The sequence below is a fragment of the Osmerus eperlanus genome, chromosome 18, assembly GCF_963692335.1.
Source record: "Osmerus eperlanus chromosome 18, fOsmEpe2.1, whole genome shotgun sequence".
NCBI lineage: Eukaryota > Metazoa > Chordata > Actinopteri > Osmeriformes > Osmeridae > Osmerus > Osmerus eperlanus.
Window position 1 is genome coordinate 4,911,342 of NC_085035.1, and position 21,418 is coordinate 4,932,759.

The 21,418-nt window shown below is 46.7% G+C and overlaps 4 protein-coding genes across 4 annotated transcripts in view; 3 read left to right on the forward strand and 1 right to left on the reverse strand.

Moving 5' to 3' along the window:
* The window catches only part of mctp1b (multiple C2 domains, transmembrane 1b), a 13,995-nt gene extending 13,675 nt beyond the window's left edge, over positions 1-320 (forward strand). Inside the window, 1 exon segment of the mRNA XM_062484827.1 lies at positions 262-320. Coding sequence (XP_062340811.1) covers positions 262-320 — 59 coding nt within the window.
* Positions 321-1,281: 961 nt separating this feature from the next.
* tlr8b (toll-like receptor 8b) lies at positions 1,282-4,593 on the reverse strand. The gene has a single exon (XM_062484499.1). The coding sequence runs from the start codon at positions 4,559-4,561 to the stop codon at positions 1,391-1,393; it is 3,171 nt and encodes a 1,056-aa protein (XP_062340483.1). The 5' UTR covers positions 4,562-4,593; the 3' UTR covers positions 1,282-1,390.
* Positions 4,594-5,740: 1,147 nt separating this feature from the next.
* On the forward strand, positions 5,741-12,454 carry arrdc3b (arrestin domain containing 3b). The gene is made up of 8 exons (XM_062484183.1): positions 5,741-6,274; positions 9,004-9,085; positions 9,236-9,383; positions 9,554-9,656; positions 9,782-10,038; positions 10,192-10,345; positions 10,673-10,827; positions 11,036-12,454. Exons 1-8 carry the CDS (start codon positions 5,995-5,997, stop codon positions 11,105-11,107), a joined length of 1,251 nt encoding a protein of 416 aa, XP_062340167.1. The 5' UTR covers positions 5,741-5,994; the 3' UTR covers positions 11,108-12,454.
* A 3,845-nt stretch (positions 12,455-16,299) lies between these two features.
* On the forward strand, positions 16,300-18,349 carry cetn3 (centrin 3). The gene is made up of 5 exons (XM_062484062.1): positions 16,300-16,459; positions 16,715-16,850; positions 16,952-17,066; positions 17,243-17,434; positions 17,772-18,349. The coding sequence occupies exons 1-5, from the start codon at positions 16,443-16,445 to the stop codon at positions 17,813-17,815; spliced, it is 504 nt and encodes a 167-aa protein (XP_062340046.1). The 5' UTR covers positions 16,300-16,442; the 3' UTR covers positions 17,816-18,349.
* The last annotated feature ends 3,069 nt before the right edge of the window (positions 18,350-21,418 follow it).

The window sequence follows — 21,418 nt, forward strand, 5'->3', positions numbered from 1 at the left end:
GACAGTGGGTCACAATGACTGATGGGTCAGAATGACCCGAAGATAACACAAGGGTTAAAATATGATAACTGGTAACAGTCAATGTAGTTTACTTGAAAGTAGCTTTTCCTCAAATGAAGTACACACCCACACACACACAGGAATATTTTCGCTTTACTCACAAATGAATTTGACAGGAAACGAGTCAAATCTTTGGTGGATTTAAGTGCTCACTTCTGGATGGATCAACACCTTCCTCACAGAGGCCCTTCCAGACTGCAGGGGCCCTCACAGCCTCCAAGGAGTTCCCAGAATCCCCAGGGCCTATATCTATGGACTAAACTGTGACCATGAGTCTCAGTATCGAATGTTAATGATGTTTGCTTGCTACATATGTATTTATGTCCTGTATAAGAAAGAGCATGTACTGTATGTACCGTGTATGTTGCCTGAATCTCTGCAAGTTGTCTGACAGTTTTTAATGCATTGAGCTTTTTACAGCTGTTCTCAATCAAAACCTACTTTAGAGGAAGCAGGGATGGGCTTGCTTCAATATTTTAATAAGCAGTCAATGCATTTCAGTGGACTTGAATGCCTCTTGTGGCTGCAATGTTTATGTATTTCAGTCAGACCAACAGGTGGCGCCAGATAGTCTTATTTTGTATTTATTTATCTAATCTCGTATCAAACATTATAGCCTATATTCGTTACATATACCCAACTCGATATGGGATCCATATGGTCACCATATATCACTGATTTTGATGTCACTGTTTAAAGCCAAGTTTTTATCCTGCAGTGAGAATGCATGTTCCGTCCTTTCAACGTGACTCGCATGAATCTGAACCTGTGTGTAAGTGCATTTGTGTTATGTGGTAAGTTTACATGTATATGTATCACACGTCTATTGGCTGAGATGTGGCTAAGTCATGATTTTACTGGAAGTGCTGTCGGTATAATGTGGTTTACTTCCTCTTTCAGTTTCACACAGATAATTTGATTTAGATATTTCGGTATCTTAAAGGTGATATGAAAATGTTTTAAGTCTCAATCACCCATAACTACATGGGAAGTACAGGTTCTGAAACCACAAGACATAATTGCACAGTAACATCAAGGGTGCAATCATTTCAGTTTATCATTCTGTGCTATGTTGCTGTTCTAGTATGTTTTTATTGTAATATGAATTATTGAAATAATTCTATGAATTTGAATGTAATAATGCTTGCAAATGAAGGAATGTCTGTAATGGTAGACCCACACACAGTATAAATACCAAACCAATGAAATGTTTTTATTTATTTATTATTAAGGCCTGTTAGTTATATTGTTCTAACGACAGTGGTGGGGAACCCCCATAGTGGGTGCAATCACAGTCTGACCTATCTCCGGCCCTCTCGCCTTTGTGACATCACTGCCCTGTGAAGTAGGTCCCGTGCAGCTGAGCGTGAGTGGCCCTGCGGTCCTGGTGAATGACCCTCCGCAGCCGGTGCCAGAACCAGCGCTGGGCCGCCGGGTGCGCCGGCCTGGGCCACTCCAGGACGCTGCGCCGGCACAGACGCCGGCGGAGGTGGAGGATCCGTGAGCGCCGCAGGACGCCGGGCTGCAGCAGCACCAGCACCAGGGCGTCCACGCCCTCCTCCACCAGGCGCTGCTGCACCAGCAGGGCGGCCATGCGGACGACGCCGTGCGAGAGGAAGCCCTCGGTGATCACCAACACCGTCTTCCTGCTCCTCTGCACGCTGGCCGACAGGTTCTCCAGGACGGGCGCGCCCGGCTGCCAGTCTCGTTCCTCCAGGCAGAGGGGGCGCACTCTCTCGCCTCGCTCCTCCAGCTCCACCCTCAGGCGGTTGAGGACCCAGTCGGACGCCAGTGGGTCTTTGGTGTCGTACATGACGAAGGCGTCGTAGGCGTAGCCCGGCGACGGCAGGCGCCGATGCTTGAGCTTGGCCAGAGCGTACTCGAGTACGTAGGCCAGGTCCCAGTAGAACAGACGCGCCGTGACGGACGCAAACAGAAGCAGAATGATGTGAAAAGACGTGACGATAAAGATGGCCATTGCTTTGTCGTCGCTAACACAGGCCTGTATGTCGTACGTCAACACAGACTTGCCCCTCATCTCTTGGGGAAAGTGGCAGGTCACACTAGTGGCCAGTAGAGGGAGCTCCACATCATTCTCCCTCATCCACAGGTGGAAGTATAGCAGGTCGCAGGTGCAGCGCCAGGGGTTGTTGTACAGGGACAGCCGGCCGAGGTAGTTCTCACTATCCCACTTGAATGTAGTCTGGTTGATGAGCTGGAGCTTGTTGCTGCTCAGATCAAGATCCCAGAGGCTCCCGGCTTGTTTAAGGAAACCAGGGGCCAGCTGTGAAATCCGGTTGTGGCTCAAATCCAGCCGCCTCAAAGACGAGTTTGACAAGTTCTCCACAACAAACTCAAGATGGTTCAAACTCAAGTCCAGTTCTTCTAAGTACAGTTGTTGTTGGAGCATGTTCCACCTGAAGGCCTTCATCCGGTTCCCACTCAGACTAAGCCGTCTAAGAGTCTTGGGTAGGTAGTCATACACCATTTTAGGGATATGGGAAAGCTTGTTGAGGGACAAATCCAAGGTGGTCAGGTTGGTTAAGTTTTGAAACAGATTGTAATAGCCCTTCCTTTTCCACATGATGTGTAATCGGTTGGCTCTGAAGTTGAGCTCCTGAAGAGACTTACTGGACATTTGCTTGTCTGTGAGGGTGCTGATCTCGTTCCAGCTCAGGTTCAGGGTTTTCAGAGAGGGCAGGAGGTCCAGGAAATTCAGGCTGTGGTTAAGACCACTCATCAGAAAGTAGTGGGCATTACCAGTCAGATCCAGCACTTCCAGCTCTGGAAGTTCCCTAAAGGCATCCCTGTCGCGCATGTACAGCTTGTTATAGGAGATGTCCAAGTACTTCAGTCTTGGGAAATGTAAGAACTGACTACCATTGAACATGTCCCCGATAAAGTTAAAGGAGAGGTTGAGACAGGCGGTGTTTTCTAGTCCCTGTAATGCTTCTGGGTCGATGCTTATGATGTTGTTTCTGCTTAAGTCCAGCACGGGCCCATATGCAGAGCACTCTGGTTTAATGCTGGGAGGGAACCGGCGGTAGAGTTGGTCTTTGTGAATGTAAGGGTGAAACCGGCGTCTTACTGAGTTCGATTTACAGCCAGACTCGCACGCAGACAAAGCATCGGCACTCGGAGACTGGAAGGACAGTCGATTTTCCGACAAGTCTACAACGTTTAAATTGTGGAACTTGTTGAAGAGAGTGAGGTTCGCCCTTAGGAGGAAGTTGGTGGCAAAATTTAACACGGACAAATTGGTTAAACTGTAGAGGGGCTCCAAATCGTTTTCAGAGAGATGGAAAAAAACGTAGCTCTCCAAGTGTAACGTCTTCAGAGAGGTCAGTTTGGAAAAGCTCTTTGATAGGTTTAAATTGTGGGAATACGATTCGTCCGTGTTGTACGACAGGTCCATCACCTCCACTCGTGGTAACATGGCGAGGAAGTCCCCCGTGGCCATGTCACCAATGAGAAAGTTGAATGCGAGGTAGAGGTACTGTAGACTGGTTAGGTTCTGAAACCAGGAAGGCTGTACGCTTCGGAGAGAGTTCCCCGACAGCCTCAGCTCTTCCAGGTGAGCAAGAGGAGCAAAGGCATTCGGGTGGATCTGCAGTTCTCCGTTGGGTGTTTCACACGGCTGGCAGAAGAAAGGCGTGTTAGCGCAGACAGGGCAGTTACCCGACAGATCCAGTAATTTCAGGTTCACCAGGTTCCTCAGGTCGCCAGCGTGAATACGGTCAATAGTATTTAGCTTGAGTTTAAGTGAGAGGAGGGAGAGCGGGAGGCACCGAGGAATCGCCTTCAGTCGGTTGAAGGACAGCGTCAGGTTCATCAGATACCTTAAATGAACCAAGGATTTTTTTTTAATTTTCAGGGACTTTTTACCACAACTCCCCAAGTAGCAGTTGGCAGCCAAATGGAGGACCGTAATGTTTGGGGTATCTTTGAAGTCTCCTGGTTTCACCTTGGTGATGAAGTTGGAGTTTAGGTTTAGGAACTGCAGTCCAGAAGGGAGGCCCCCTGGAACAGTGTGAAGGCTGTTGCCGTTAAGATGCAGTTCTCTCAGCTTCCTCATCCCTGAGAATGTGTCTTTCTTTATCTTCAGTGGTTGCTTGGGAGATTTGGGTCTGTTGAATCCTAGATCTAGAAATTCTAGATTCTGAAGGTTACAAAAGGAGGCGGCGGAGATCTTCTCGATGAGGTTTCCGGAGAGCGTGAGGTCCGTGGCGTTCCAGCCAATTCCTGTGGGTATGTTGGATATCTTTCTGTTTGAGCAGTCGAAGACTTGTGATTGGTTGATTGAGATTTTACAGGGTAATTTTCTCAGAGACCAGCTCAGGCCACAGCAACCGCATGAGTTACCCAGTAGCACCAGCAGAAGCAGAAGCTTCTGGAAGGCAGACTGAGGAGGAACCCTAAGTAGAAACAATATAATCCAGGTGGCAACTGGAATAAATACTTTACAAATAATAATAATTGGGATTCCTTTTGAGTAAAGCATGTTGTACTTACTTTTGCTGTCTCTCCATTGTCTTGTCTGGTAAGAAGTGAGAATAAAAGTGATTGATTGTCAAAGCACATTGAGGAACTGCAAGAACACTTCCCTATCACAAGTTTTACTGATGTAATTCTCTGAGTCAGAGTGCGAATTAAACATGACAATCGGGGGTCAACTTATTCTCCAGGGCGTAAAGTAATATTTACCCCCCCCCCCCCTGTTCTTTTTACCTCTTTTGGTGTGGTCCAAATCTTAATTAGGGGGGTCAAGCCCCCCGCCCCCCCCAAGCACGGCCGTAATTTGAACCCTGCTCTGAGTAGGCCTATCTATGAGGGATTATAACCTATTGGCTAGACACGGAAGAATAAATTACATAAAATGAAAGCAGTAGACCGTACTACTACACATGCACTTGTGTGTCTTTGTTTAATGTTTGCAATTAAAGGCCAGAAGAGTATGAATTTTGAGAGTATGAATAACGTTGTATTATATATACTGAAGCCTTCCACGTTAATTTCTTGATTTATTGATCCTGCTGCCCATTAGAGTAAAGAATCCGAAATAAACTAACATGTCTGGCTGCGCATAGCGTGTCAGTTCTCATAACACAATTTCAGCCAAAACCTTTCAAAAGTGACCAGAAACCTACGTACGTTTGGTTCATAGAACAAATGTCCTACATTTTCAAGTGTCCCTGTTGGCCGTACAAACTTGATACAAATGGTTAACAAAAAATAGCCTACACGTGAAGGCTAAGCTATACAACAAATATAACAACAGTAACTAGTTACTGTTGTTATATTTGTAACAACTGACTTGATCCTTCGCTGTTTACTTCGCAGTTCAATTAGCCTACTGATCTTTTTAGCGTTTTTCTTGTTGAAATGAATGAGTTCTGAGCTCGATTAGTTTTTATTGTGGTGTATCTAGATGTAGGCCTCGTCCACTCGAATTTACATAGGCTAGTTGTCACATCACATGCTTATAGGCTACTATATTTAATTATATACTTTATATTACATAATATACTAATATAGTATATAATAAATACTTATTATATGATTTGTTCGCTAGATAAGATGTTGGATATAATACACTAAAGGTTTCCTGTGGGAACTTTGTGTTTTACAACCTGCGGAGGGTGGTAGGTTACTGCGCGCACATGCCCAGTAAGGTTGTTTTTGCGCACAAGCTCCTATAAGAAAGCGCTGGAGTCTCGTTTTCATTTTCAGACTGTATTCCGGAGACTGCGGAAGCATAGCCTAGATGAACATGCCATCTACATCCACGGTGACTGGCACAAGATACTTCTATGTTTTGTCAACTAAAAATCCACTGACATAGCCTGTTTGCAGCCTGGCTATGAGAAAGGTGCTTATGGCTGTGCAAGTCGAAGGCTTATTTCCTTCCTATTCATAGACGTTTTTGTTAAAAACATGGTGCTGGGCAAGGTAAAGACCGTAGCGGTCTGCTTCGACTGTTTGAATGAAAGCAACCTGCCCGTTTTCTCCGGTGGCGACTCGGTCTCAGGGAGGGTAATCGTGGATGTCACCGGAGAGGTACGCGTTAAAACGTTGAGCATCAATGCGAGAGGAGTAGCAAAGGTTCGGTGGACTGAGTCTCGGAATGCAGGAGCCAACACTGCCTATACTCAGAATTACACCGAAGAAGTGGAATACTTAAACCATTACGACATCTTATTAGGAGAGGAGAGAGGTAAGGGACAACAACATTGTCGTATTCTCACAGAAATAGGATATATATTTCGGGGAAAGTTGTATTTCTGTTGCAGTAGGTTAGGGCTGATTATTTTACTTGTTGAGGACTGCCTTTTACTAAATGGTGTATTCGCATCACACGTACAGTAATTGCACACAAAACAAACTGAAATCACCAACTGACAATCTAAACTCTAATGTGAACCCCAAGAGCACCTACAGTGGTGCTGATGCGAGCGGTCTAGGTATAGTCCTTCTCATTCACTGAACACAATGTGTAATATAATTAATGTCATATGGCCTAACTCATTTCGTCTATTTAAATGGTGACTTTACGTCTTGATTGAGTGGTCCAACACATTAGCAGTTGAAGTTGTTAGAGCATCCTTTCCTTCCACTTTAGGTAATGACTCCTAAATGTATGACCAAAACTCACATTTGAAGTTACAGTCAACAACAAAAGTCTAGTGAAATTAAAAGAACACCCATTTCTAATAACATTGATCGTTTTAACGGTTTCTTTCAGTTAAAAATAGGCTGTCAAGATATTCTGAAGTTAAGGCTACTCCCTTTGTTAGAAGCGGTTCAAACCTGTTCAGAGACTGGTTTAGAGAAGGGGGGTAGTGGGGAGACAAGCCTCTCTCGTCACTGATTGGTCCAAACTCTCCTATGTGTCTGCAATGACATCATGCTTTCTGAGGAAGTGACTGAGGTACAGCATCCTTTGAAGCAACCCTTGCTGGCTGAACTCGAACTCAAAGACATTAATAATTTGTTATGTCCTAATGTAATTTATGGTACTTAAGCGATATGTTACATCAAGATGTTAACATATTGAGGCTTATTGTCACGATGTGACTGCAATGACCACATAGTGATTAGTATCTCAAACAAAGACAGACTAACACAGCTCAATCACCAATATCATTTAATTGGAGTCCAGCTCATTAATATTAAAACCAGCTATTTTGACGAGACAGACACGAAATTGAAAGATAGGAACATAAGAAACATTTTCTGAGTCTGACGCGTCCATCTGCAACAGTAGGACATCCCCAAGACCGACTGAAGAAGATGGTTACCATCACTCAGGAAAAGGCAGTCCTGCCTTAGATAGGAAAATCCTTTTTTTCTGTACAACTGTAGACCCATGCAAATATCAATTAGCCAGATACCTCTGTGTTCTTTTAAAGAGTCAAACAAGAGTATTTCTGGATGACCAGCATCAGGACTCTTCCGATGTTGGTCTTATTCTAGAACATGACTTTTCAGTCATCGCTGAAATGCTGGAACAAGGCTTGAGATTGTGTCAGCCAAATCTTTAACCTTGCCTGTACAATTAGAAAATGTTGGAATGATGTTCCTTGGTTGTCTGGTTCGTCTGTACAATAAAATGGACGCTGATGAATAAATGAAATTGAATGAACCTGCTCTTATTGTCTGTCTTTATTTACCAGCATTTCTCCTGTCATGAGTGTAAAACTTTACCCTTAACTCTGTAGCCTTCGGTGGTGCTGTGTGTATAGCTCTACTTATCCTACATCCTCCCATAACACATGGGTATAGATAAGGAGGAAGGAAGTGCCATGCCGTATTTCAACCAATAGCAGTTTGAGCTGAAATGTATGTGTGAAGTTTCCTCCAATGGGAGGCTGAGTTATAATGCTTGCGCTGGAGTATCCGGCTGAGGGAAGCTGCTTGTTTCTGGTTCATACCAGTCTGCTCCTGCTCTCCCACTCCCCCCCCCCCCTCTCTCTCTCTCTCTCACACTCCCTTGCTCGCTCTCTCTCTCTCTCTCTCTGTGCTACCAGTAACCTCTCTCTCTCTCTCTCTCTCTCTCTCTCTCTCTCTCTCTCTCTCTCTCTCTCTCTCTCTCTCTCTCTCTCTCTCTCTCTCTCTCTCTCTCTCTCTCTCTCTCTCTCTCTCTCTCTCTCTCTCTCTCTCTGTGTGTCTGTGTGTGTGTGCTACCAGTAACTTACATACATACAGCATTCAGCACACTGTCACGGACTGTTAATGACAGCCGTGCTGCTGAGGAGAGCATGTGTGTGTGCAGAACAAACACACACACACACTCAAAAAGAAGCCAAGGAGAAATAGTCAGATTGCTGATGTGGCAGGAAACTGAACTAAAAGCAGCCTTAAGCAGGATAATGTAAACATAAGGAAGTGAATGAAGGTCATGTTTTCGGTATCTGGGTGGGTCTCTAACGATTCACCATCTGCCGAATCAGCATGCAAGAAAATATGAAAGAAAAAAAAAAATATGACACTGTAATAGTGTGCATGTGTTAAGGTGTCTGTGTGTCCTTGTGTGTGGGAGGTTTCCACATCAAATCAAGTTCAACACGTTTGTTACAATGTGCTAATATTTTTAAATGAAATGTTTCTTAATCCTGTAAAATAGTTCACTTCTGAATGTGGTTGGAACATTGTATGGTTTGTATGTTGACACACTGCTAACTTTTCAGGAAATAAATAAATACCTTGATACAAAACTATTCAGTGTTGTGTGTGTGTGTGTGTGTCGTTTCCTGCTTCCTGTATCTGTTCAAAGCTCAAATGACATCTGGTGTTCCTTCCAAACTGCCATAACATTGAGTAGGGACTTTTGTTTTAGTCGAAATGAGCTTTCTGGTTTGTGTCAAATCTCTGAAGATCTGTGTATGCATGTGCCAGTTATGGTACTGTACAGTGTATTTGGAATCTTGTTGTTCTTTCTTTCAGATGAGGACAGTCCAGAGGAAAGCCTTACTGTTCTCCATACAGGCATACACGAGTTTGCCTTTAGCTTCCACTTACCACAGATGTAAGTAATGGGGCGCACACACACAAGCATAACATATAACCCCATTTTCCCACACAGACCGATATACTGTACAAATGAACACATGGAAATATTTTCTTTTCTCCTCTTCTTCCTCCTCCTCCTCCTCCTCCTCCTCCTCCTCTCTTCAAGGCCCCTTGCCACCTCTTTCGAGGGGAAACATGGGAGTGTGAGGTACTGGGTGCGAGCAGAGCTGCATAGGGCCTGGCTGCTACCTGTGAAGGTGAAGAAAGAGTTCACTGTGTTTGAACACATCGACATCAACACGCCACTGCTGCTGGTAAGGAGGAGACGGCCAGGAGTACGCAACGCTTGAGTGACGGGAGCTGTCGCCCTGGGGGGGTCTGAACGCGGCTCTAGTCTGGTCGTTTTGGGGAAACGAATAGGGATGACGATGATAATTCATGTCGTTCTTTCTTTGTGTGTGTGTGTGTGTGTGTGTGTGTACAGGCTCCTCAGGCTGGTACTAAGGAAAAGACCCTCTGTTGCTGGTTCTGTGCCTCAGGTCCAATCTCTCTCAGTGCCAAGATCGAGAGGAAGGGCTACACTCCAGGTTCGAACGAGCCAGAATCTCTCACGCACACGGCACCACTGACCCCCAGCTGCTCCGGCAAAAGAGCCTATCCGACCCACTTCCAGTCTCCCATCTGACAGACGACCCTCTCCTCTCTCTACCAGGGGAGTCCATCCAGATCTTTGCCGAGGTGGAGAACTGCTCCTCTCGCGTCGTGGTGCCCAAGGCAGCTCTTTACCAGACCCAGACCTTCTTTGCCAAGGGGAAGGGCAAGCAGATCCAGCAACTGGTCTCCAACGTGCGTGGAGACCCCCTGCCCCAGGGCAAGAGCCAGAGCTGGGAGGGCAAGCTGCTGAAGATCCCCCCAGTGTCCCCGTCCATCATAGACTGCCCCATCATCCGGGTAGAATACGCCCTGGTGGTGAGTCACGATCGATGGGTCTCGGTGAGGGGGGTAGTGTGTTATCATCCAGTGGGTAGCCCCTATACATCCAGCTAACCATGATGTGGATGATTTATGATCTGCTCGGTTAACCCCTCCCCCCTCCCCACGCCCATCCCCTCACCCTGGCAGGTGTATGTGGACGTCCCTGGGGGGCTGAACCTCTCTCTGTCGTTGCCGCTGGTCATCGGAACCATCCCCCTCCACGGCTTCTCCAGTCGCACCTCCAGCATTAGCAGCCAGTGCAGTGACTCAAGCTGGCTGGGCCTCCCCGAGAGACCTGAGGGTACGACCACACACACACACACACACACACACACACACACACACACTGACACACCAGAGTACACACACACGCCCCATCCCAAGCCCTCCCAATGCGAACATCCACACACGAGCACACAATCATAATCCTGCCCGTTCACGTGATCTCACACACGGACAAGTCCACACGCTGACACTTGCACAGGGCCGCGGGGAACCACCCACCTTCAACCGCCATGAGAACACTTCATGCCTCCGACGCAATACGCACGCAGGCGCGCTCGCGCTCGCCCATAAAACCCCCCGGTTCCGTCTCCTAAGTGTATGTCCTCTGCGCTTCTCTCCTCAGCTCCTCCGAGTTACAGTGACCTTGCCGTGTCTGAGGCCCACAGGCGAGGCTGCCTCCAGGACCGCGACAGGCCCCAGGGCAGCGCCGAAGACCAGGGACCCCATCTGGCCTACATCACTGAGTTTAGATACCAGCCCCCGCCACTGTACTCAGAGGTACGGCACACGCACGCACAAGCACCGCCCAAACGCACGCGGGCCCAAACGCACGTACACAGACACGCACGCCGCGCGTGCACGCGAGCACGTCCAGTCGCACACACACACCGACGTGCACACACGCACTCCTGCTCACACGCAGACAGCCATCGAAACACACCAACTAGCCGTCCAATCGTTTGACTTGGTGCCCTCTCTCCGTCAGATTGACCCCTACCCAGACCCGGCGTGTGGCACCCAGGGGGTGGGGAGAGCCGACGCCTGCCCCTCACGCTGACCAGCTCCCCAGACGAGCAGCCCCTCTGACTGCGTGCAGGTCCGCCCCACGTAACCCCCCCCCCCCACACCCCACACCGCTGGACACGATTCAGCCCCACCTCGCCATCGGCTTCGGCAGCGTATTGAACCCGAGTTGGAACCGGCACCGGCGTGTCCGCCCCCACGGGGGGGGGGGGAGGACCGAGCGAGGCGCCCCAGGTGGGGTACCGGAGAAGGACGCGGCGTTCCTACGCGGATGGTTGTCCTCTGGTTAGGAGATCGTCTGGGTGCGCGTCCCTCTCTGGACTCTGCTACCACGATGGCGTGATGTTCCCGTGCAGAACTAGAAAGATGGACAGGTGGGAACCAACAGCACTGTTGGACAGAGTAGCTTGCTGCCTCCAAGTCGGTTTTGCACATTCCTTTCTCCCCGTTTCCACACAAACACACACACGCGCGCATATACAACTCCACAAGCCTTTATGCTAAAAATGCATCTGCTGGTTTTTTCACCATTGAACTCCTTAAGTAGAAGCCAGACAAACGGAATGAGGGCCGCTCTCAGCGACACTTGTCGAGCTCAAGTACGAGGTCGATTCTCCTCTTACCTAGATCACAGTGGTTACCATAGCCTTGAATGGATAAAGGTGTGTATTTCCGAAGGGGGGAGGGGTGGGGTGGGGGGGCTCTCTTGAGGTAGGCTTGAATGCACTGAACGGAGGAGGAGAGGAGAGCACTAGAGGAGAACGAACAAGTCCCACTTCCCACATCGCCTCACTCTCTCTCTCTCTCTCTCTCTCCTCGGTCTCTCCCAGGAGTGTGAGGCCAGGCCTCTGTCACCAGCTCCAGAAGAGCTCTCTCTCTCTTGTCCCTGCACATACGTGTGAGCATGTGCTCGCTAACAAGCCTGTCTGCCCCGCGTCCCCGCGTCTCAGACCAGACAAGGACCAGACTGGTTCTGTTAGAGAAAAGCACAGTTTAGACACACGGCGAATGAGCCTCGCACACTGGCGTACTGAATCTCGGGGGTATCTGAGACGGCTTGGAGGCGTGCACTCAAGAACAGATTTCTTTTTTAAGGCAAAGTGGGAAGTGATACGGAGAACAGCTTTGCGCTCTGGTGAGGCCGAGTGGGAGAGGATACAAAAGTTATAAAGTTTACAGATTAAAAAAGAAATCTAACCAAGCTTGTTAGTAAAACATTGAGTTATTCTTCCAAACTTGTCAAAGATAATGAGTGCAATATATTTTTCTATTTATTGGTTTTTGCACTAGTTTTCCAATGTTGTGTTTCCTGTGTATTAAGTCATTATTTGGATCTGAATGCTGCCATGATATTGCTTTTTATAAAAAATAAAGACGCTTTTTTCTAGATGTCGTGTTTTCCCCTGTGTAAAGCTCAATCAACCAAAGGTCACACAAGCACAGTGTATTGTAGATTGTATTGTTGAGGCCTTGAGGAGATTCTCCAGCCGATTCTGTCTATAGTATTTGTGTGCTTCAGTCTTCTGCAGACCTATATGCCAGCAACAGCTGCTGCTTTCTTCCACTTTTATCCTCCCCTCTTTCCCCTCTCTCCTATTTCTCTCAACGCTCTGTACATGTGGTTGTCTAAAGGCCAGTCTAGACAAGGAGTCATTGTCTCATCCATGGCGTGTGCATACACACACACACACAGATGGTGGACATAGTTCATAGGAACTACTGACCTAATTCTTCTCGTAATCTGGAAAAATCCTGGAAGCCATTACTGACCCTTTCAGATGATTTGATCAAAACAAATTCTCTTTTTCTATCACCATACATCCTTGGCATTACCCTCCTAGCATGCTTATGTCACCCAATTGCACAAAATGTTCTTTTGCAACTGTTCATTATACTGTACAAACAGGCATCAATATGTATATATCAATATTAAACATGACCACTTTAGCAAATACGTAATTCAAACAATAAATGACACAGTTGACACACAGTATTGTATATAGAAAAGAAAAGAAAAGCATTAGTTTCATTGACAGTTACTGTGTATTCACTCACAGGAAAGTTGATCATACGCACAAATGTGTCTCCAAGTACCAGTCTGTCACAGAGTACCACTTCATAGGCCTTTTGACTAACTACCCAAGAACTAACTGTCAGAATATGAAATGACACGTGACCCATACCTTAAATGAGAAATGTGTATATACTACATTTTTACACCCACAGACAGACATTGCTGTGTATAAATTCATCACCCTAACATGATCAGGTATGTGTGCACATGTTAAGTAATTTACATTTTCATTTAGCAGACACTCCTATCCAGAGCGACTTACAGTAAGTACAGGGACATTCCCCCGAGACAAGTAGGGTGAAGTGCCTTTCCCAAGGACACAACGTCATTTGGCACGGCTGGGAATCGAACTGGCAACCTTCAGATTACCAGTCCGATTCCCTAACCGCTCAGCCACCTGACTCCCACCAACAAGTAATCATCTTTTCCCTCTTGTGTTTTTTTTTTGTCCTTTGTGCTCTTGAAACAAACACATGCGACCGCCTATACACACACACAAAAACACACACACACAAACGGTGAGAGGTCACATGAGAAAAGTTTTGGCTGCTGTTTCACAGGAGCTGCTACTGTTCCAGTGATAAACAGAAACCGGTTTGGACTGGACTGAAAGATGCAGCCAAAGAAGCAACACGATGTGTGCGTTTTGTGTGTGTGTTTTGTGTGTGTGTGTTCTGACACAGATATTTAGAATGCCTGGGACGTGTTATCAGGAGAGATTGTGGTCTTTCTTATTGCCTCAGTAGAATAGACATCAGGGCTCCCCTGATTAGCAAATGTGTGTATGCATGCTGCTCGTGTGAGTACAGTATGTGTGAAGGAATGCCTGTTCGTGTAAGTGGGTGGTTAGATGTTATGATTGTGTCTCAGAGCACAGGAAGTACTGAATCAAGGGAAGGAGAAAGGGCAGGCGAAATGAAATGTACGATGTTAGTCCCGACCTTCGCGACTTAGTATTAGTCACAGCACACATCCACCCACACACATCTGCACACACATGCACACGTTGTGGACTGTGCTGGTAATTTGGTGTGTGAGATAAGTCTGTTTTAACAGTAACGTGACTTTTAAAACAGGTATGCACAGGTGTTTTGCCATTACTGTCAGTGACACTGGCATTTGCTGGCATTTGGAAAAAGTTACACTGGAAGTCTTTGTTCCTACTCCTCTTGACAATCCCTGGCTGGCAGCCTTTCTAAACCTATATTGAATAATCCTACTCTACACGAGCAACTTTTCTTCATGATAATTAAGAAATGGTATTGTGTTTTATAGAATACAATAAGCTGTTGAGGAATCTGTTCATTGTCATGATGCCCCACCACGTAGAGTCCCTCGACAGTAGGTGGGTGGACAGTCATGGTGGGAAGTGTCTGTGGACATGGAGAGGGCTCTGGGGTGTAGAGGTTGATGATGGCCGGCGGGCCTACGCCAATCTTCTGGGCTGCTTTGACAACTCTGCGTAGGACCTTCCTATCCTGGGCGGTGGTATTGCTGTGAGGGGGCGTCGGTCAGGACACCATTGAGAATTCCAGCGCTCGATCACAAGAGACTGTGTGCTCATGCCCCATGTCCGCAGGCACCTCAGGAAGTGGAGGTGCTTTTGGGTGTTCTTCAGGAATCTGAAGCAGTTGATTCACTCCACCCCCTCACAGGGAGTGGTTCTTTTTACCATGTCCTGAAATCAAAAAACATCTCCAAAGTGTCTTGTTGATGTTCATGACCCGGTTGTTCCCCTGACACCACGCTACTAGGTCTGACACTTCTCGCCTGAAGGCCAATTCCGTGGAATCTCTGGAGGAAATCAAACCTATCGCTGTAGTGTCAACTTGATTATATGGTTTCATGCACATGCATTCACGTACACATACACACACACAACCTGTGATTGATCCAGACAGACGTGTGGGCTGAGTGTCTGCCGGCAGTTTCTAGAAATGACAACTATGTGTTTACAACCAGAGTCAAGGTCTAGATATCCAAGCACCCACTGTTAGACCGAGCCGTTTCTTTTTCATTCTTCCTAACGCGTATCTCAGACATGAGCCTCTAGTTCTGAACTCATGGGGACACATCCAGAGCATAGGCGGAAATCCCGGGGGGACACGACCCCCCCATCCTGGGAAAAATATGATTTGTTCCCCCCTATAAATCACTGTAAACATAAGTCAATTTAAATAATATTAATAATATACATTTAACATATTACAATGTAGGCTATGTGTTACAGCAGTAATTGTGGTGTCCCTCTCAGGAATTGCTCTTGAGAAAATGTCATATATCTGTCCCCCCCCAAAATTGATAGCAGATTTTCGCCACTGCTCCAGAGCCTATATGTTGTCTTTAATTGTATCCCACTCAAAGTTGGTTAGACTTTCTATTAATTTCATTTATTTATATGTCATTCTGAACATGTTGACACATGAGAACGAAATATGTACTCAGGGCCAGCTACTTACTATATAGAAAATAAATCATATTCAAACATACAATCAATTAAAAATAATAAATAGGAAAAATAAGCTACAGTAAACTAAGCTAACATATCAATATAAAGCATCAGAAAAGATCTTAATACATCAATGATAGCTTTTCACAACAGAAATGATAGGTCAACTTAGAAAGATCAGATTTTAAGATTCCTTGAGAGGCAACTGTTGCCAGTTTAGGCTTTATTTTCTAACATAAGAACGCCGGGTCCCTGGAAGGTACATGCCAGGTTACATTTATTGCAGTCAATGTGTTTTGTTCATACTCAGACCAAGGCCGTATGCACAGAAGAAACTGAAACAAACTATCCACTTCTGAATCCCATATGGGTGTGATTAAAGGCTACGGAAATTCACCTTGAAACAGTATAATAGTCTTCATGACAGGACACCATGCAGGACACACACACATTGAGTTAGGACGACCTCTATTGGGCATGAATGACTACATTTCAGCTTGACTAAAAGGGAATTTAGCCGCCCTCTTTTGCAAGTGTCTGATCATGATGAGAAACTTCATAATGTAAGATTATTAATTCTTATTTCCCAAACTGTATAGACAAAGATACATTTTACGTGGTAGATCTCATATAGGCTACAAACTTGACGTTTAGGTTCATGTACTAATGTGACCAATCAAAGAGTACTTTGCAGCAACATCAGTGCCCAATAGAAAACATCGACACTGGTGCGGATCAACGGATTTGCTTGAAGGTGGATTGTTGTGGTTTTGGCAAAGCAGCAACGTCGAAAACAGCAACAGAAGACAAAAAGTTGTCACTGTCGCCAAGTGTACAGTTATAGCTATGAGTCTGTCCTTAAGGTAAGTACCATGCTAGCTGACTGGCTGGTTATAAGCAATCAATATATCACCTACAGTACCACATAATTTGCTTGGCTCCTTGTGAGACATGGAAATGCTATACATTATTAGCTTCACTTCAGTACAGTACCGTCTGTACAGCTAGCTAGTGTTAGCTAGTCATTCTAGCGTAACGTTAGCCAGCTGGCTAATGGCACTCTTTTCAAGTCAGCCTAACCCGTAACCCTGTACGCCACTTATTGATGTCGGCTACAGAACCGAACTAGCTACCGATAAAACGAAGAGGAAGAAGAGGAGAGAGTTGACCGAGGAGCAGAAACATGAAATCAAAGAAGCGTTCGAACTGTTCGACACTGATAAAGATAAGGAAATAGATTACCACGAACTTAAGGTAAAAATCCAATTCCTTCCTTATCCAACCGACCATATAATCAAACAAAACTATTGTCTCAATACCCTAAATGTACAATTTTTGAATACGATGGTTTGCAGGTGGCAATGCGTGCTCTAGGCTTTGAAGTAAAAAAAGTCGATGTCCTGAAGATACTGAAGGATTACGACAGAGAGGGAAATGGCAAAATAACGTTTGACGACTTCAATGAAGTTGGTGAGTTGCTTTTACGAACGGCCTTGCTCTTAGGGTTTGTGAGTTCCAGCTTAAACCTCATTCTTGCCTTCTGTGGAGAGACGGCGTACTTTTTCCTCAAGCCCAAAAATGCTCAGCCTACTCCACGTGTCTCGAGTATCTGTGTGTGTTGACCCCCCCCCCCCCCCCCCCCCCAGTGACAGATCGAATGCTGGAAAGGGATCCTAAGGAGGAGATCATGAAGGCCTTCAAGCTGTTCGACGACGACGACTCAGGCAGGATCAATTTAAGGAACCTGAGACGAGTGGCACGAGAGCTGGGCGAGAACATCAGCGACGAGGAGCTGCGCAGCATGATTGACGAATTCGACACCGATGGCGACGGAGAAAGTGAGTGATGGTCTTACACGCCCCCCCCCCCCCCCTCGACGCATAGACTTCTGATGTTCCGCACCTTCCTCTGGAGGTTCTAGGGACCTGTCTGAGCAACGATATCAAATATACCTCCCAAAATGAAATCGTTTTGTTCTTGAAATAAACAAAGAAGCTTTTGTTCTTACCAAACTGTCACAGAAACACCATCGTTTTGCCATAATGTTAATAACATCATAAACAGTGCAAGCCCCTGATCAATTCCCAGGCTAGCTGTTCAATAATCACGGTGATTCTTCAATGCTCTCTATTCTTTACCGTCCTGAGCCTTCAATTGGATGTTTCTCTCCCACAGTCAACCAGGAAGAGTTCCTCTCCATAATGACAGGAGACTCGTGATTGGACGCCTGCTGTGCGAGTGGGTTCTAGGGATCCTGCGATCCGTGGTTGAAACCTGGGTGGTCAAGACCACGTAAGGGTCATTTCAGCATCAGTGCCTGGGGAACGTCTCGTCACGTTTGGAGGATGGAGAAGAAAAACTGCTAAATCCATCCATTTGTAAAAGTAAAACAACCCTCTGAAGAAAGGCTTCAAACGGCTTGTTTTGCTGTCACAAATGGGTCTGCATAGCACTGCTTTTCAGGACTCGGATGAAGACCGTGAGGAAGATCTGTAAAGCAGCCTCTCTGTACTGTTCATTGATCAAAGTAGCTGGTCACTTTGCTGTAACCCAGTTGCCAACCATGCGATATTCCTTTCAAGGAGAACTTTCATTGGTATTCATAGTGAGGGTAAAACGTTTTGTTGTAGATGGAGTTGAGAGCGTTCTGGATGATACCTTGTTTTAAATGGCATTTCTATTTTGTATTCTCCAAAGTGTTTGGCTGTGCTATTTATTTGACAAGAAAAATATAATAAAAATTGATAATGACATTGTGTGTGTGTTTTCATTCTCCTGCTCTTCAGTTCTGCTGAAATCTTCCTTTTTCTCTGTACAACCACTAGAGGGAGCATGTGTCTCATCTCAGTACTAAGACAGCATGCCAAGTCAGAACAATCTAATCCCCAAACGTATTTGTCAAATCCTTGCTCATCTTTTGTAAATGGAACATCTTTGGGGATTTCACAGACATGGATATACCCCAAGTTCTAAGGTAGTGTGCCCCATTTGAAGCACTAACTGCAAATGTTAGTGACACTATCAAACCAAGCCAAAGTGTTTAGGCATAGTGCTCCATCCGTACTCTGACATCATACCCAATGCTGTCTGTCAAGACTGGGGCGAAACGATCTTTGATGTTCATTACAAAGGGGGCTGTTACTGGTGGATGGGAATCTGAGCATCTAAGCAGTGATGCAGGTCCAAGTAGTTGATACAAACTTTCAGCCCCAAACCATAGTCCACACAGAAGCATTTAGTCACTACAAGTGGTGAAAGTGGGGGGGGCAGGGGTGTGGTAGAGAAGCAAGCACGACACACGATCCAGACTCTAAAACCACTCAGACCATGCTACAAAGCCCCCTGTCATTAAACATGCCTTAGACCCCCACACATTGATTTAGGTCAGGAGACACCGATTCCGGTTGGTAAGATGAAGAGATTGCGTGATTACCTTTTTGATTTCAGACTTGGAGAACGTTTCAGATATAGAGGAGGGACCGGATTGGGTTACCCAGTTTGCTTTGGTAATGACACCACCAGCCAATCAGAAGATGATAGAGTGTCAGAGCGGTTTGGGTTCCTTTCTGCCTCCAGTCATTAGAGGTTTGAGGTTTCACTGGGACCAGAATCAGAACGGTGCCTTGCTCGCATCTGAACGCCATCTGTGTGCGTGTGTGTGCGTGGTCAAACTGAAGGCTCTCGTTTTTTTTTGTTTTTACGGGCCTCACAATCTCTTTCAAAGCCTGGTTGTACACACATAAATATACTCGTACGTGGTTCCCTCGGAGTGGAATCTCCTGCTTCGGTTGTCAGGCAGAGGTTGCCAGGTCAATTCTCAGAAGGGGCTGAAGGTCGGCATTGATGTCGATGATCAGAACCTGAATCAGATAATTACCGAAGGATTAGGCATTGTATGTCCTGCCCTTGCATTGGCACATGCTCAGCTGTTGGTGCCCAGACAGAGGGAACGACATCCTCCAGAAATAGCCCATCCCGGTTCCTCCCCAGTTACAACCTCAAAGTCGCCCCCAGGCGGTTTCCACACGCAGAAATGTATACAGTAACTATAACTTTTCATCCCAACGCGCGCACATGCACACACACATACGTAAACATGCCCAGACGACTCCTGTGTCTTTCGGTAATTTTTCCTGTTCGGGAAAACGATCTAGCCTTTGGCCACTCTGACTAAAAACAGACCGTTTATGTCAGGGCCTGAGAAAATTGCAATGAAGTCGGATGAAAGGATTTGATTTGATAAACAGGACCGCAACATCTTCACATCTCTTGAGACAGCACACCCGCGATTGTGTGTGTGTGTGTGTGTTTTGGAAGCGGGGGGTGGTGTAATGCCTGGCTCCTAGGAAACCGGGGGGTCAGAGGCCAGCCCTAGCGTCCACCTGTCAGTCATTATGTGCAGCTATGCCGACCATGTGACAACTCTTAACCTCTCACCCCGGGAGAGACGGTCCAGGGCAGGAGAATCATGGAGAGGGGTCGAGGAGATGCCGAAGGGCAGAGGAGCCACGGAGGCGTGGGTGTGTGCGTGTGTGTGTGTGTGTGGGGGAGGAGGGCGTACGTCGGAACGAGGGCCGGGCAGGAGACAGGGGGGGAAGCACTAGATGGTTCCAGCGAAGGCTTGGGGAAGAGACGGAGGCCGCGGGGCGCGGGGATTGAGGGGCGAGGCGCCAGGGGGCGGGAGCAGGAGAACAGGTCCTTCAAGCCCACGTCAGCCCCAGTGTTTGCGGCAGGTTGTCACTGTCGTACTACTTCATGGAAAATGCACCGTGTTTTCTTTCGCGATGTCCCCGATGCGACGCGGCTGAGCTGAAACTGAGAACGCGGGAGAGGCCGGTGTTGATGAAGAGGAAGGGTGGCTGCCATGTGTCAGTCAGAGGAACGACAGACAGGCCTGTACAGGTGGGGGCCTTGACCCCCCCCCCACCTTCCCCCACCACCACCACACACACACACCCCTTGCCCCATAGAATTGCTCGAATTCCACAGTGTAATGACCTCTCTCGGTAATGCCAAAAAAGAAAGAATGACCACAATGGCCAGACATACTCTGTGTAGCATGAACACAATCGGTTGAAAGATAAGATAACCAGTAAAGGGAGTTTCTCTCTCTCTCCCTCTCTCTCTCTCTCTCTCTCTCTCTCTCTCTCTCTCTCTCTCTCTCTCTCTCTCTCTCTCTCTCTCTCTCTCTCTCTCTCTCACCTTCGTTCTCTGTTTATCATTCACACCCACACACACCTCTTGCAACAGTGGAAAACATCTCAACAATGGTGCCTGTACCTTTGAAGTCACTTTAGTGTCATTATAGGTCAACTTGGGTCAGCCATAACAACAGATTGTAAAAACAGCAATGCATAACAGGTGTGTGTGGCTGTGTTTGTGTGAGGGTGTGCCTTTACGTATGTGTATTCTTACCAAAAAAAATTCATCTCACTGAGCAATCAAAGATGAACACTGATTATTTGATGAGCTATTTTTTGGGGAAAGTGTGTTCTTCCTCCATCTCTTTCGAGGTGGAAGACACACAAACAGCTGGTGACACACAGGCTCACACACACCGAATGCCCAGAGACATGTTGTGGACTGTGAGCTATGCCAGGAAGCTGGGTGAGGATAGATTAGTTTACACACGCTCATGGCTTTCACGGTAACTCTATCCCCAGGAGAGACCGACCTCACCCAGCCCAGCAACGCGCTGCGATGGGCCCTGGGCCCCTGCCTCGCCTCGCCTCACACAGGGCCAGCAGAGAGGAACCACACCAGCCACAACCCAACCAGACATACACATGCACGGCTCAATCCCTTTGGGTCATCTCACCAAG